The 17483-nt window shown below is 43.2% G+C and overlaps 2 protein-coding genes across 2 annotated transcripts; both read left to right on the top strand.

The window, feature by feature from the left end:
* On the top strand, positions 1 to 8785 carry LOC308576852 (olfactory receptor 10AC1-like). The gene is made up of 2 exons (XM_081176865.1): positions 1 to 201; positions 7138 to 8785. The coding sequence occupies exon 2, from the start codon at positions 7156 to 7158 to the stop codon at positions 8131 to 8133; it is 978 nt and encodes a 325-aa protein (XP_081032991.1). The 5' UTR covers positions 1 to 201; positions 7138 to 7155; the 3' UTR covers positions 8134 to 8785.
* A 1542-nt stretch (positions 8786 to 10327) lies between these two features.
* On the top strand, positions 10328 to 17028 carry LOC308576963 (uncharacterized protein). Its single transcript, XM_081177090.1, has 4 exons — positions 10328 to 10628; positions 13900 to 13952; positions 16406 to 16801; positions 16902 to 17028. Exons 2-4 carry the CDS (start codon positions 13949 to 13951, stop codon positions 16922 to 16924), a joined length of 423 nt encoding a protein of 140 aa, XP_081033216.1. The 5' UTR covers positions 10328 to 10628; positions 13900 to 13948; the 3' UTR covers positions 16925 to 17028.
* Positions 17029 to 17483: the final 455 nt, after the last annotated feature.

Genomic DNA, 17483 nt, shown 5'->3' with positions numbered 1-17483 from the left:
AGGAAAAGCTGGGGAACGGGGAAGGAAGTTCCTCTTTTGCACACTGGATATAAGGCGAAAGTAAGAGTAATAAGAAAGGTGTGGCTGCTGCTGTGGAAAGAATAATATTTCTGCTGATGAAACTACAGGAGAAAGGGGTCCAGGTTGTGGGCCAAACCTTCTCAGCACAACTGAATGAAAAGCATATGAGATATGATTAAGGTAAGGCCAAAAACAAAAAATACATCTGGGATTTGGATAGCGGGAGTTTCAGCGAAAAAGGCAGTAGGTAGGGAAAGATTAAGACAACCCTCCACAAATCACAGTTACTGCTTCTCAACTGCAAATCACTGCCCGCCTCTGCAGCTGCTCTTCATAGGCAAAACAGAAGCTGAGATATTATAACAAGATTTCTGTATTACACGTAATTTTTGAACTGGGCAGAAGTTGCCACTTAGCTTCCTTGTTTTCCCATTGAGCGTTCTTGCCTGCACTCTTTTTCTTACCTGAAGAACTAGTTACACAGACAAGGGATTCGGATAATTCCCATCAAAATTAAGGACCTGTGGTCCTCCCAACAGTTCCCTCCAGCATGGCCGATGGTCAGAGATGATGTGAGCAGTACTGGCATGCATGAAGGGAAAGAGCTGCAGAGCTGACCTTTCGACTCTGCTCTTTACCTGGATGGGGCAACAGCAAGGTCAGGGCCACATGTTGCACCAATGGGAGCAAGGCATGGGTAGGCAAACTAAGGCCCGGGGGCTGGATCCGGCCCAATCGCCTTCTAAATCCAGCCCGTGGATGGTCTGGGAATCATTGTGTTTTTACATGAGTACAATGCATCCTTTTATTTAAAATGCATCTCTGGGTTATTTGTGGGGCATAGGAATTCGTTCTTCCTTTTTTCCAAAATATAGCCCGGCCCCCCACAAGGTCTGAGGGACAGTGGACTGGCCCCCTGCTGAAAAAGTTTGCTGACCCCTGGAGCAAGGGGTTGGCAGTGATGCAGTCATACTGACTATGAGCTTGCCCAAAACCCGCTCTAGCCCCATCTAGGCATCATCAAAACTTGTGTCAGGAGTGTGGTTCCATGGCACCAAAGAGAGTGCGTCGTGTCCTATGCACATGGCTGCTCCGCCATATTTGGTCTGGCCACCATTCTCCTTTAAATGGTGTGCTACTAAGCCTCTCTCAAAATCTGACACCCCCAAGTTAGGAATTGGTTGGTTTCTGTTTACCAAATACAGCCCAAAATATATGTGGGTGGCAGATAGAAAACAAAGCTTATTACAGCCTATTGCTCGGTCAGTAAAACATGAGTCTCTTAAGAGTCGTAAGTTCAAGCCCCATGTTGGGCAAAAAGATTCCTGCATTGCAGGGGGTTGGACTAGATAACCCTTGTGGTCCCTTCCAACTCTGCGATTCTACAGAAAACCCAATAACGCATGCAGAGCGAGAGTAAATTTTTCATCAGGACCAGTTTAGGATAGTATGCTGCTATGCCTATCTAAAAATCTGTCAACCCACAGTTAGGAACTGGTTGGTTACTGTTGTGTATTGAGTCAAAGGATTTTATATCTGTATTATTATTGTCTGTATTTGCATTAGGGTAAAGTAACTGCCTTTTGGTTCCAGAGGGTACAGGTACTATTGGTTCATTTAAGCTGCTGTATTTGGATCCTCTGTCTTATTGGTTCCCTCCAAAAGGCAGGACTGTGATTGCCTGATATTGTTCCCTCCAAAATGTATCCTTTCTTGCTAGTCCCCTGTCCCTATAAATGTAGCTTTCCTCTCCCCAGACCTTAGTCTTGTTGCTTTAATAAAGAAGTGTTACTAGAGAACTGTCTCCAGCATGTTATATCAAGAGAGCTGAAATCACAAACCCCACGTCACAACAGTTACCGTTTACCAAACGTAGCAGAATGGGACTCAAAACAGAAGTGGGTGACAGATAGAAAACAAAGCTTATTACAGAAAACCCAATGCATGTAGAGCCAGATTAATCTCTTCACCAGGACCAGTTTAGGTTGCTGCTACACAAAACCCCTTTAACTCTGCTAAGGTGTGGCTTTTCTTTAACTAGCTGAAAGTGGAATCAAACCGAAGATTTCAAACAGCACTTAATATAGTGTTATATCAATATCCTTGCTCATGGCCAGGATTCTTCTATAATCTTTGCACTCATAAATACATCCCGCTAAGCAAATATGCAGGGACGCGGGTGGCGCTGTGGGTAAAACCTCAGTGCCTAGGACTTGCCGATCGCATGGTCAGCGGTTCGAATCCCCGCGGCAGGGTGAGCTCCCGTCGTTCGGTCCCAGCTCCTGCCCACCTAGCAGTTCGAAAGCACCCTTAAGTGCAAGTAGATAAATAGGTACCGCTTTATAGCGGGAAGGTAAACGGCGTTTCCGTGTGCTGCGCTGGTGCCGGCTCGCCGGAGCAGCTTCGCCACGCTGGCCACGTGACCCGGAGGTGTCTGCGGACAGCGCTGGCTCTTAAGTCAGATGGGCGCACAACCCTAGAGTCTGTCAAGACTGGCCCGTACGGGCAGGGGTACCTTTACCTAAGCAAATATGCATTAAAAGTTTCCTGTTTGCAGGTCCTACTGGCCATTTTATTTTTTTCTAACCGATTGAACCTGGAAGGTTGTTTATGAATAATCCCTACATTGCCCTTATGTCAGTTCCTATGAAGCAGGGAGAGCTTTAATTGCTGTGGCATCCTTGTATCCTTCCCATCTGCCTTATATCATTATAAAAATGATTTTAAAAAGGAGACTAGTGATTAAAGCCATGCCTCCCCCATGGGAAGAGAAACTGACACTGAGACAATGAAGATGGTTTGAATATGTGTATAATAACTAGCTTTATTAGATACAGGTATCTTTTGTTTAAATGTCTGTCAGTGTTTGACAGGCAAAGCACTTAATTCAAACGCGATGTTGTGTAGCCATATTGTGCACCCTGAGAATCCCAACATGGAAGTTGTTTCTATGAACATTTGACTATGTCTAAAGTTTATATGTCAGGGAATAAGAGGGAGATTGTGACATAGGGATGGGGAAGTAATTTGGTTCAGTTAACAATTTAATGGAAACCCTTCTCATTCATACATCCCATACACACACACACACACACACCAAAACACAGAGAGACTTCGAAATTCATACTTCTCCAAATTTTGTGATGGGATCCCCCAACCCAAAAATGTGTACAAATATCCATATATTGAGGGAGGTTAGTGAAAATAACATACTGTACAAGAACATGTCAGTACAAAAATAGGCACATACCAAAACTTTAATATGTTTATATTAGGATAAATGCACACTAAAATGCTGGCAATTTTTTTGTGAGAAGTTTTTTTTTAATGGCAACCTGATGTGGATAAGAGACAAACAAAATTTAAGATTAAAAAATTAGAACCTAAGAGGAATCAAAATTGGCAGATTCATCCATCTCTACATGGGGATGTTGTGATGTTGAAGGCTGCTGGGGTGGTTTCCTGTGTTACTAAGAAGAGATTTGTTAGAACATCATTCTATATATTACACACACACACTTACACTTGAACTGCTTGAGAATGTCAGTCCATAGGTTAATTTTAAAAATATATATAATTAACCTATGATCCTTTTCTTTTACTTCTTTATTTTTTCTTTGTTCTTTTTTTCTGATATCTTATCTTTCATTTCACTCCTTTATTGTGAATAGCATGTTATAGAGGTATAAATAACTGTAAATATGAAAAGAGACAAAGTATTTTCTAATTTTTTTCCTTGGTTATATATATTTTCTTTTTCTTTTGTATTTTCTTTTGTTGTAAATATGTATGTTTTCTAATTTGTACTTAATAAAAATTAATAAATAATAATAATAAACAAAGAGAATGTCAGTCCTTTTCTAGAGACTATTCCGTGAAATCCCCTTCACCATTTCAGCACCCATAAGTAGTGTGGAGAATTCGGGAGGGGGCAATTTTTGTTTAGTTAGTTCTGCTTTCCTTTTAAAAAGTGAAACTCTGCAGTTTTTAATCCTTTTAAATTTTGGGTTCAACGAATACAGTAATACCTTACCTGTGTTATTGTTATGGTTTTGCTGTGCAATATTTTTGAGTATGTTCCCATTCACTGTCCTTGTATTGTTAGTATTATTGTAATTGTTGTTGTTACTACAGTACGTTGTTGTTGTTGTTGTTGTTGTTGTTTTGCAGTTCACAGGTAAATTTAATATGCTACATGTGACCTCTAGACCAGGGATTTTAAATTTGGAAGCCACTATATTAGTCCTAAGGCTAGAAACAAGATCAAAGCACATGTGCTTTGATGGTATGATTTCATCAATTGACAGGAGGCTGAGGAACAAATGTGCTTCTAAAAACTCTGAAAAACAACGATTCAGCCAACATTCTTGAAATCTACCCAGAAATTAATGGGTAGAAATGTTTTCATGCAATTATCTCCTCCCACATTGTCCCCAGTGTTGTTTTGCTGAATAATTCCACTGATTCATCAGCATGTTTAATTGGGAGTTAAGTCTCACCGCTGATCTCAAAAGCTTATGAGTAGATAGGCATTAAGATTGCAGTTTTCGGGAGTTTTACCCTATTTTATGTGTAGATTGAACTGCCGTCCAATATAATAGTGTACCTCAATAATAGGGCTTGTCCATGCCTCCACTTGCCCTGCCACTTTCACCTGGAAAAACCTGCTGTTTACCACTCAGTCGAAGCAAATGTCCATTGGGTTTTCCATGGACTGACATTTGCTCCAATTCAGCAGTAAAGAGCAGGTTTTCTTGGGGAAAGCAATGGGAGAAACAGAAAACCACTCAGACCCATGCCTAGAAAGCACGGGATAAGCAGAACACCTCTCAGACCCATGATTTCTAGGCAGGAGACAAGTGTAGATGAGTGACAGACATTTTTTATTTCCCCAATGCTCAAAAAGCACCTCAGAACAGGACTTTCTTGGAAGAACACAGTGGCAGCCATTCAGAGTCTCCTCCTGCAAAATAATTTAGCCTCGCCCCACATATAATATATGAATATAATGAAAGCAAAACAGCCAATCTATGAATTGGCATTTTTTAATTTGAGACAGTCCTGGTCTTCCTGAAAGACCTTCTGAAGAGGCCCCATGGCCGTGGCCTGTTGCCTTTCTGTAATACCTGTGAGGTAATAACAACAAAACATTTCTTCAAAATAGTATGGGTTCTCATTACTGTACTTCCATTCCTTACAAAGGGAAGTGGGCAAAATCTTTTCCTATATGAAAATTAACAGTTGGTAGGAACATGTTAGGTTGTTTCAGGGGCTAGATGCTGCCATTGGTTGCCAATAGTGTCAGTTTGCATTTCTTAGTACAGAAAGTATTGATCTGATATGTAGAGATCTTTCCTATTCTACTTAATTCAAGAGGGTTCTGGAAGCTTCTCTGTGTGAAAGAAGGTTACATGATGTTTGGGTTATTCCTTCAGAGAAGCTGAGCACAGCTGGTTTAAACTGGTTCTGTTATCTCTTTGTGTCAAGGTCATACTGACTATAATAGTGAGGCCAGAAGGAGCCTCTGTTTCCATCTCTCTCTCTCTTTCTCTCTCCTTTCTTTCTGGTGTAGTGTTCCGTATATAGTGTTAAGGTTTAGACTTATTATAAGTTACTGTGAGTTTGTTAAGTCTGCTGCAACTGGATTTCTTATGGACAGTGTCAATCCTGAATGTATTGGATTTGTGACCATTATGCCCATTTGCCTTCAGTAGCAGTAAAGCTCTGCTGGATGAAATGCCTCTGGTCTATTTTTTGGGAATCCTGCAACGTGTTTAAGTTTTTACTCTGCTTACTATACATTGGAATCTGCTCTGGATAAATATTGAGTAGAATTTCAATGCCCATCTCTTCTCTAGAGTCAAAAGCATTGCCCAGTTTAAAGAAATTTAGACTGTCCTTGAATGTCATGTGACATTTACCTGGGAATCATGGCAACTGCTCTCACTGAGGACACAACTGAGCCAACGCAAAAGGGGGTTTCATGGACAGGGGGGCTGCTTCCTACAACTGTTGGCAACAGAAAGGGTCCATTGGCTGCAAACAGGACAACATCAGCAATGTCTAGGCAACACGATGACCATGTACATACGCAATAGAAAATCTTCATAGAATTCCTTCAAACCATAACAAGTACAAAATGAAATCGTTAGTCTCAAAGTCTCTGAAAATCTTTAAATGAAGCGAGGTACCAGACTTTGTACGATGAAAGACAAGCTGTGAAGCTTTGTGTATTCAGCAAATACAATGTCCAACACTGAACAATGATTCCGGATATTGACTACTGATTTGTAGAATTCTTCGTCAGCCTGGTGGGAGGATATAGAATTGCTTCGTAAACCCATCTTACTGTGGTACCTTGGGTTAAGTACTTAATTCGTTCTGGAGGTCCGTACTTAACCTGAAACTGTTCTTAACCTGAAGCACCACTTTAGCTAATGGGGGTTCCTGCTGCCGCCAGAGCACGATTTCTGTTCTCATCCTGGGGGAGGAGGAGGAGGAGGAGTTTGGATTTGATATCCCGCCTTTCACTCCCTTTAAGGAGTCTCAAAGTGGCTAACATTCTCCTTTCCCTTCCTCCCCCACAACAAACACTCTGTGAGGTGAGTGGGGCTGAGAGACTTCAAAGAAGTGTGACTAGTCCAAGGTCACCCAGCAGCTGCATGTGGAGGAGCAGAGACGCGAACCTGGTTCCCCAGATTACGAGACTACCGCTCTTAACCACTACACCACACTGGCTCTGAAGCAAAGTTCTTAACCTGAAGCACTATTTCTGGGTTAGCGGAGTCTGTAACCTGAAGTGCATGTAACCTGAAGCGTATGTAACCCGAGGTACCACTGTATTTCAAATGAATGTATGTAAATGAAAATTTCAAATGCTGTGGAACAGTGCTCATGTAATAATGTAGTCACTGATCATTTTGTACTTGTTACGGGTTGAAGGAATTCTGTAAAGATTGTCTATTCCGTATGTACATTGTCATCATGTTGCCTAGACATTGCTGATGTTCTCTTTGCAACATAGGGGTTTGTTTACTACAAACAGGACAAGGCAGTAGCTGTTGGCTTCCCTCGTCTTACATTTTGTGCTCCGGCTTCCCATTCCTTTTGCTGCAGGTATAATGTGGAAACTGCATGGAGAAGAGTAACCATACTTCATCTGGTGGAACTATGGAATTCCTACTCCTTGGATTCTCTGACTTGCTCCTGCTGAGGCCCTTTCTCTTTTACGTCTTCCTCGTGGTGCATGTGGTCACCCTTGCAGGAAATCTCCTCATCCTCCTGGCAGTGGTTGCCGAACCCTCCCGCCCTCCTATGCTCTTTTTCCTTTGCCAGCTCTCTGCCATCGAGCTCTGTTACACCCTTGTCATTGTTCCCAAGACGTTGGCTGACCTGCCTAGCCCAGGGGCGAGCACCATTTCCTTTGTGGGGTGCGCGACCCAAATGCATTTCTTTGTGGCCCTGGGCGGCGCTGAATGCTTCCTCCTTGCAGCCATGTCGTACGATCGCTACGTGGCCATCTGCCGGCCCCTGCACTACATGACAATGATGAGCCAGGGCGTCTGCCTTCAGCTTGCTATCGTCTGCTGCCTTGGGGGCTTTGTGGTCTCCCTGGGCCTCACCGTGGCTGTCTTCCACCTGCCTTTCTGCAACTCCCGACGCATTGACCATTTCTTTTGCGATGTCCCTGCCATGCTCCACCTAGCCTGCACAAAGAGCTACGTCAGTGAGCTACCCCTCCTTGCAGCCTGCGTAATCCTCCTCCTGTTCCCCTTCCTTCTTATCCTCACGTCCTACACGTGCATCTCAATGGCTGTGATGCACATCCGGGACTCAGCTGGCCGGGGCAAAGCCTTCTCCACTTGCGCCTCGCACCTGGCTGTCACAGTCTTACACTATGGCTGCGCCACCTTCATGTACGTCCGGCCCAAGTCCAGCTACATGCCAGACCGGGACAAGATGGTGTCTCTTGTCTACACCAACATCACCCCCTTGCTTTACCCTCTGATTTACAGTCTCAGGAACAAAGAAATTAAAGGAGCTGTGAAGAAGCTGCTGCAGAAAATGTTAGCTCAGCCACACTGCAACACCTTCAAGGGCAGGCTTGCATAATTTGTAGGCCATGCAGCTGTATTGTCAGGAGCTGGAGTCAGGCACAGGTCAACAATGAAGCAGCCAGTGTCAGTGAAGTTAACTTTTTATTCAAGGAAACCAAAACAACTCAAGCCTAGTGATTGCTGCATCTCTTCCCAGTAGGCCTTGCTCGGATGAGGCAGTTGCAAGGACAGAAGATCCTCACCTTCCCACCACTTCTACAACTCCACCCCTGGTTCCTTTGCCAGCAACCTGAGGCTCCTTTGTCTTGTCTCTCTTTGCTCCACTCTTTTCATTCCTCTTCAGGTTCTGGGAGGCCAGAGGGGAGGGCAGCTGGTCACAGCAGGAGGGAGGGGGGCTCCCTGGCTTCTTCAGCAGCCTGCCTCATCTCTGCCCCTTGGTCCCCCTTCTCACCAGTCTTTGCTTCTGCCTCTCATTCTGGACTGCTCTCTGCCACAGACTCTTCCTGCTCACTAAACCCTGTTCCTTCTTCAGCTTCTGACACCTCATCCTCCCAGTCCGCTCCCTCTTCTTCCTCTAATGACTCATTGTCATCCCACCACCAATCCCCTGGAAGCTTCATTGGGGGTTCCCCAGCAGGTGCCTCCCACTACTCTGCATCCACTGAGTCCAGGATATATATATGCAGCTCAGAAGCCATTAACAGTGATGCTTTCTATATGGTATCAGAAGGTCGGCGGTTTGAAACCCTGCAACGGGGTGAGCTCCCGTTCCTCAGTCCCTGCTCCTGCCAACCTAGCAGTTTGAAAGCACGTCAAAGTGCAAGTAGATAAATAGGTACCACTCCGGCAGGAAGGTAAACGGCGTTTCCGTGCGCTGCTCTGGTTCTCCAGAAGCAGCTTAGTCATGCTGGCCACATGACATGTACGCCGGCTCCCTCGGCCAATAAAGCGAGATGAGCGCCACAACCCCAGAGTCGGTCACGACTGGACCTAATGGTCAGGGGTCCCTTTACCTTTACCTTTTTACTCTCATTTTCCTACTCATATTGAAATACTGCCCCTCAATGAGGCCAAACTTAGATTCACAAAATGTTTAGGGGTATGCGTACCCCTGCGTCCCCCCAGAAAAAAAGCACTGATGATGATTATTAAAAAATAAATTTATTTCTCACCCACCCTCCCAAAGGAGCCCATGACAGCAGTATTGCTGGACACAGAAACACTTAGCTAAGTGAGGAATGATCCAAACTGCCGGGAAGCACATTGTGGTCAATCTGTAAAAATCACATTCCAAGATAAGAGTCTGAAGCTCTATTTATGAGCCAAAATGGGAACCCCTGAATTTTCATTTTTAAAAAAGCAAAAACCATTTGAATTTCAGCAAAAAGAGAAATTATTTGGCAACTAGCCACCTAGGAGAGATTTCATATGCCTGTGGGTTAAATAGAAACCCAGTCTGTATCTAGACGCATCAAAAACTTGTTTCAGTTAAACGTGTTGCAAACTCTATACGAGAAATTGGGTTAGCAAAAGTGGAACTCCACAGCGCCATCTGGTGTCACAGTGTTAGAATGCATAAACAATGCATATAAAGTGCTTTTTCTTTGCCAATGCAGCTGAATCCCAGTAACAGAATTACGTGGAAGTCTATATAAAACCAGGCATTGGGGTGGGTGAGTGGGGAGGAGTTCTCACTCATTGATGATTTAGTCGTTGGCAGACCTCTCAAAGTATGATGCAAAAATATTATAAAATTAAGGAATGTTGAATGATGCTGGATTGAAATTAAGTGGTTTCAAGCTGTAACTATGATAAAACGACTTTTTGTAAGTAAGAACTTAAAGCTATAATAATCTAAGATGTTGAGATAAGGATTTGCTGTACAAACAACTTAAACTGGGTATACAAGAAGGGGAGGTATGAGGAGGTCGGGGAAATAAGTTATAAGAAAATAAGGTGTGAAATTTAAGTGTTTTTAATATTTTTATGTTTGTTTTTTCTTTTGTTTGCAAAAAATTGGAAACTTTAATAAATATCTTTAAAAAAAAACAAAGTATGACATACAGAAACAGAAAGAAAACATCTTCAGAAATAAACTCCTAAGATAATTATCATATGGCCTTCAAATATCATAATTTCACACATATAATGCAGAAAAGGGAGTGTTGACTTGTTCTGCATGTGACAATGCTGGCAGAAGGTACAGAGTTTGAATAAAACCCTCACAGAAATTGCAACGCATCTGGCTATTTTCATGCACGAAGCCCAACCTATTCTGTCCCATGCAGATGTGGAAGTTATAGAATCTGCAGGAATCCATTGAAAACAGGAAATGTCAGTAGAAGTCCACAAGGAGGCACACAAAAGCCACTTTTCTAAATACAAATTCTGTTCATTTGCATTTCATTTACTAAAAGTGGCAACAGTTTCAGTTTCATTTCTCCAGATTCTTTTCTTTAAGCTTTCCTCCCTTTATCTGATCTGCCCTCCTTCAGCTTTAGTTTCTTTCAACTTCGTTTTGCTGTTAAGAAGGAGAACTGATTAAGATTGGTAAGTGACGTTTTTATGGGGTGCAGCTGTGTCATGGTAACAGATGGAGTATGATAGTTAAAATAACACTGAAACAATCAAATGTGCTGTCTTAACTTCTCTAGATAACTGCCTAAAATTAAATTATCACTATTTAATTACAAAAGGCACACACCCTAAGAACTGCAGAAAACTTCAATGAAGGGATAATTGTGTGATGCTAAATGGGCAAATATGTAAATTAAAAATGTTTTTAAAACTGCATCAGTGGAACTGCCCTTAATTAAAATGAAACTAGCTCACAGCTTATTAAATCACACAATACAGAAAATCATAATGGAAACACGACATGAAAAAATTTGGCAGGCAGAAATCAGAAATAAACAGACCTAAGATGCCTCTTGTCTCAAACATAGAGCGCTGGACAGGTGATCGGTCTCATTTTGTTTTACAGGACCCCTTTGACACTTCCTTAGAGGAGGGGAACAAACTACCGGTGCCATCGCTGCTAAGGCAGAGGCAAAAGAAAGAGGGAGCGTGGGAGAGAGAGGCAGAGAAATGGAGGTGGCAGCAGCTGTGGGGAAGAGGAAAAAGTGGTTGGTTGATGGAAGGGCACAATCTCTGGCTGTGTACACTAAAGCACATTTGAAGCACATAATTCCTCTCAAAGACTTCTGGGCACTGTAGTTCGTTATGGGTTGCTGGGAATTGTCACTCTCTGAGGGATAAACTACAGTGCCCATAATTCTTTGAGGAGAAAAAAGTGCCCTGAATGTGCTTCAAAGGGATGGACTGCTCACAGTCTGTGATGTCGTGTCCCCTTCCCAAAAGTGATATTCCTCACGAAGAGTGTAAGCAGAGGATACCCCTTGTGATAAGTTTTATTCCCGCAGTGCCCTTTGCTTATTTACAAGCTCTGAGGGCGTTCTCTTTATTCTCCCAGCTACGCCATTAGCTCTGGGATGGTATAAGGAAATGGTTTTTGTGTCTGATGCCATTAGCGTGCTGGTATTTCTGCATTTCTGCAGAGATAAGTTATACTATTGTACCCGCCCTGAGTAATTACCAATTACCTGCCCTGGGACCTGCTGGCGAAGGGAGGGTAAGAAACTTAGTAATAATAATAGTAATAGTAATGATAGTTGCTGTTGGTGTTTTGCCACACATTCGCTCCGTTTGTTGGAATCCTTTTGTAGCTCCTCACAAGTTTAAACTCGTTCCGACTTGATCTGCGCAAACATTAACAATCAAGACAGAGAAAGGGGAAGAGGGCGGCGGCGGTGGGAAACTTGGAAAGCCCCAAAGTCTGTGCTTTGCAAACGTATTAGGGCAAAACTAGGTGCAATGCCATTCACACAATCGGCAACTCTGTGAATTAGTTTTACAGAGAATACCAGGCATAGAGTGCATTATGGATCAGTACCCTGGCAGGGGGATTGGGGGTGCTTTAGGCCATTCCTCCCCACCCCAAAAAAAACCCCACACACTCATTGCATTCCACCAGATTGGTGGCAATGGAAGTTTTCCTTTCAATCCAGATGGGAACCAGGGTGGAGAAACAAAGGCTAACATCTGCTTAGCCTTCCCCCAGGGTCCTGATCCGGATTGGGGGCCTCACGCATGTTGTTTAGTCAATAATAATTGCTGGTTGCATGAATGGTGGTGACACGTTTAATTTGGCCCTGAACAGCGCATGCTGGAGGCATTAGGCAGACTTAATTAAATTAGACTCTACTAGGTGCAAAACAGATTTCTTGTTGTGTCGAGCGCTGCCGAAACAAAGAAACAGTAATGGAAAGTATAAACAGATTCTAGTGACTTGAATCTGTAGCCAGCGTTAACAGGAACACACAATTCCCTCAGAATAAAAGCGAAACACAGTTTCTCCAGCAAGGCTGGAGACTAGTTTTAGCAAGAGAAAATATGTGGGGAAGACCCACCAGTGGACGGAACGAATCATGATGGTGGCAGCCATCTTTGTTCAGGTGTTTGGTGCATCCACACACAAAGTGGCGCAGGAACATGTGGGGAATAATGTTTACTTGAAAAAGGCGCACAGGTGAAGAGAGCTGAACTTTCCCCTTCTCCCCGCTACTGCATCTCCCCATACTTCGCCATCTTGAAGGATTTTTATCATGGCATTTTTTCACTAATAAATTGCTCTCCGTGACTTTTGTTCAGACAAGAAAACTGGAGGGAAACAAAGTACACAAATACTTTGTACACCTTTGGAATCCTTTCATTGTGGATGGTGGTATTCAACACTGTAAGACAGGACACACAGAGAGAACAGTGCCAACACACGCTGATAAATGGTAATCATACCACATTTAAGAAAACGTGCCCTTATTCCTGGCCTAGGCCCCATCTGCACTATACAGTGGTACCTCGGGTTAAGAACTTAATTCATTCTGGAGGTCTGTTCTTAACCTGAAGCACCACTTTACCTAATGGGGCCTCCCCCTGCCGCTGCACCGCCAGAGCACGATTTCTGTTCTCATCCTGAAGCAAAGTTCTTAACCCGAGGTAATATTTCTGGGTTAGTGGAGTCTGTAACATGAAGTGTATGTAACCTGAAGCGTATGTAACCCGTTACCACTGTACATTTGAAGCAGTATCGCACCACTTTAAACAGTTACGGCTTTCCCCAAGGAATCCCAAGAACCACAGTTTAAGGATGCTGAGAGTTGTTAGGAGACGACTGTTCTCTTCACAGCTACAATTCCCAGAGCTCCCTGGGAAGAGGGATTGATTGTTCATCCACTCAGGGAATAGGGGGTCTCCTAACAACTTGCAGCTCCCAGGATTCTTTGAGAGAAGTCATTGCCGCTTAAAGCTGTGTGATACTGCTTTAAAGTTATTATGCAGATGGGATGTAGATTGCATCCCTGTTAAGGGCACGAAGGAGGCATATTCTTTAGAGAGGAGGAATACCTGGAGAGGCCATTGTCAATGTACAGTGGTACCTCGGGTTACATACGCTTCAGGTTACATGCACTTCAGGTTACAGACTCCGCTAACCCAGAAATAGTGCTTCAGGTTAAGAACTTTGCTTCAGGATGAGAACAGAAATCTTGCTCCAGCGGCGCGGCAGCAGCAGGAGGCCCCATTAGCTAAAGTGGTGCTTCAAGTTAAGAACAATTTCAGGTTAAGAACAGACCTCCAGAACGAATTAAGTACTTAACCTGAGGTACCACTGTACAAGTCTTTGGAGCATTATTTGGACACTGAGATGTGGCGCAGTGGAAAGATCCTTTATGTTCTGAAAAAGATACGTTTCTCTCTTTTGCAGATCTTTGCCAGCGACTTGCCGGTGTTTGAGAAGAAACATCCCTCAGGAAATGGGTATGATTTCATGTTGTACTTTCTAAACGCCTTGATTTTAAAACATTCTGCCTCTGGGGAACTCATGGGTGCTGCAAAGGACTTTGGAGTACAGTGGTACCTCAGGTTTAAGAACTTAATTCATTCCGGAGGTCCGTTCTTAACCTGAAACTGTACTTAACCTGAAGCACCACTTTAGCTAATGGGGCCTCCCGCTGCTGCCGCGCAATTTCTGTTCTCATCCTGAAGCAAAGTTCTTAACCCGAGGTACTATTTCTGGGTTAGGGGAGTCTGTAACCTGAAGCGTATGTAACCTGAAGTGTATGTAACCCGAGGTACCACTGTATGTTCTAAAACAAGATTTGGGAAACTGTGCGGTCCTCTATGATGTTGCTAGACTCTCCTCAGCCTCAGACAGCATGGATAATGGTCAGGGATGGTGAACGTTGTAGCCAAGCAGCAGCTGAAGGGCTGCAGGTTCTGCAACCATCCTTAATTTACCCAGTCCTTTTACATATATTTACATATTTTTATTCCCCAAAGGATTCTTAATTCTCAACATGTTTCAAACACCAGTCTTTCTGTTCTGACATTTTTAAAAATGGGCTGTTCTAACTTGCTAAGAATTAGAGACGTACTATCTGTGAAAACAAGGGGTAGTAGTTAACCTGAAGCCTTCCAGATATTGTTGAACTACAGTGGTACCTCGGGTTACATACGCTTCAGGTTACAGACGCTTCAGGTTACAGACTCCGCTAACCCAGAAATAGTACCCCAAGTTAAGAACTTTGCTTCAGGATGAGAACAGAAATCGTGCTCCGGTGGCGTGGTGGCAGCGGGAGGCCCCATTAGCTAAAGTGGTGCTTCAGGTTATGAACAGTTTCAGGTTAAGAACGGACTTCCAGAACGAATTAAGTTCTTAACCCAAGGTACCACTGTATACTGACTCCTGTCAGATGCAACCAGTGTGGCAAACAGCAAGGGAAGATGTATTCCAAAAAAATGTGGAGGCCCACAGATTAGGTACCCCTGTATAAGAAAGAAGACAGTATCAATGAATCATAGAATCTGTAGAGTTGGAAATATCAGAGATGTTGTGAAGCCACAAACCCTTCTACAACGCTTTTGAAGGAAAAGCCCTGCAAGAGAGTCAAACTGTGATGAACATGTGGGAACATGCTGGGGCTTCTCCCAGCTAAGTTCACATTTGATATTTCAAACGTATAAATATTTCAAATGAATGAACCTGCGTTTCAGATTGCCAGTCTGCCCACTCAAATACTAGTTAACTCAGTACTGAATTCCTCAGCCCAGCTGTTGCGAAATGAAGGAATGTGCACATGACCACCGAAATGGTTGGGTGGGAATGCTATTAAACAGGAGGAAGTGAGGTCCTCAAAAGAGTTAAGCATATTCTCCCTGCACTATCACAAATTCCTCTTCAGAGAAAAGTTCCGTTCTGCCTAGAAGTGTACTCAGGTTGTATATTAAAGGTAAAGGGACCCCTGACCATTAGGTAATCATACCACGTTTAAGAAAATGTGCCCTTATTCCTGGTTTAGGTCCCATCTGCACTATACAGTGGTAACTCGGGTTAAGAACTTAATTCGTTCTGGTGGTCTGTTCTTAACCTGAAACTGTTCTTAACCTGAAGCACCACTTTAGCTAATAGGGCATCCCACTGCTGCCATGCCGCCGCCGTGCGATTTCTGTTCTATCTATGGTGAGCAATTTATGCTCTGTCCCCCTTAAAAAAAGTTCAACAACTTTGGCCTGCCCCCCTAAAAAGCTCTAGAACTCTGGTGTCTCTCCCCTAAGGAAAGGTCAACAACTCTTGCTGCTTGGCCCCCCCCCAAAAAGCTCAAGAACTCTGGCCTACCCCCCCAAAGGGTAGATCACTGCCAGTTTTTTTATACTGGGATTAGATCGCAGTCTCTTGGGAGTTGGATGTGCCTGTCCTATATAACTGGGACATAGTTCCAGGGTGAGGTGGGGTGGGGGAAATGTTACGCAGTGGCCTAAGAAGTTTATTGTTGGGGAAACATTTTAAGACATTTACAAATGATAAAAACCATAGAGTAAAACTTGAAGCATGCACTAGGGGGTAAATTATATTTCATCCTGAGGGTGTTTTGTGTTGTACAGGATCATGAGAGAGACAAGGCCATCGTACATCAGATCACGATGAGAAATTACTGCTGGTCAGGAAATGGGTGAAGACGGCATTAAGAGAAAAGGCCTTTTCCTATGCGTTTTATAGCGTACATTGATTTCTTATAATTATACTGTACAACAGGCTGGCTGTTAAACAAAACAAAAAATTAAAGATAGGGAATAGGAAGCCAACGTAGTAGCAGTAGGCACAAGGCAAAGTCAGGCTAATAACCACCAAATCCTCAGCTTAGCATTGCCCTTTGCCTTCATTTCAGGGAAGGGAAACGAATAATATCATCTGTATTTACCTGTTTTTTCAGAGCTGGAAGCGAAAACTAATGACTTGACTATCCTGGTCCACAACCAGGGTTACGACGATGTCACGGTTGCAGTCAGTGCCAGGCCGATATACAAACTCCTGGATGGCAACGTGGTTTTCTTCTGGTTGCAGTGGCTTTGGTCCAGCATTGCCACCACAGACGTTGGCCCGAAAGCTAAAAAGAAAGTAAATACGGTGACCAGCTGGAATGTGATCACTCACCAGTTGGGAAGCTGGGGGTGGAGACTTTATAACATTACCGTGCGGAGGAAGGTGGATGGATATGTTGCTACATGTACAACTCCACTGGATTGCACTTGGATAGTTGAAGAAAGGGGAATACACCAAGAAGGCGCTGCTGAAAGGAACTACTGCAAATTTGAACCACCTGCCAACAGTGAGGATTAGCTATTTTCCCCCATTCTGCTAGATGAATTCTTCTGTGTAATATGGAAGCTTAGCCAAGGCTTTAACAAAATGTTTTTATTCACGTTTAGGTCAACAGATCAGCATAGTATAACCAACAAAGAACATCGCAACATATTGGGTATCACAACCTTCTACAAGAATAAAAGTTACCAACGTCTGTATTGGCTCAGTTCAATAAATCATTCCATAAATTCAGATGAGAGCGTGGTGGTGTTCTTTCACTGTCTTCTATTTTCATGTAATTAATAAATGGTTGGCCAGCCAGGTGTTGTAAAAGGAAAGGGATTTGACTTGCCTTTAGCAGCTCTAACTTGATGAGTCAATTTTTCTGCTAAAGCGATTGACCAGACTCTTACATACCATGTGTCCGAAGTAAGGAAACCTAACAAATACTAAACATCAACATAAATCAAACAAAACTGATTGTCTTACTTGCTTTATGTTTTGTTTTTAAATCTCGGAGTATAGCAATAATTGTTTGTACCAAATTATTTAACTATAACCTCTTCATCATATTGACAGCTGCCATCAACTTTTTTCTCTCGTCTCTCTGGTCTTTGGTCCCCCAACTTTATTCGCTACCCAATACACTAGTCTTGCAGCCCCATGAGCCATCTTATTGCATTTATTTATGGCTCTGGAAAAGGACA

This window comes from Podarcis bocagei, assembly GCF_964188305.1.
Source record: "Podarcis bocagei genome assembly, chromosome: 17".
Lineage (NCBI taxonomy): Eukaryota > Metazoa > Chordata > Lepidosauria > Squamata > Lacertidae > Podarcis > Podarcis bocagei.
The sequence above is the reverse complement of the archived record's forward strand: the minus strand, read 5'-3'. Positions and strand labels throughout refer to the sequence as shown.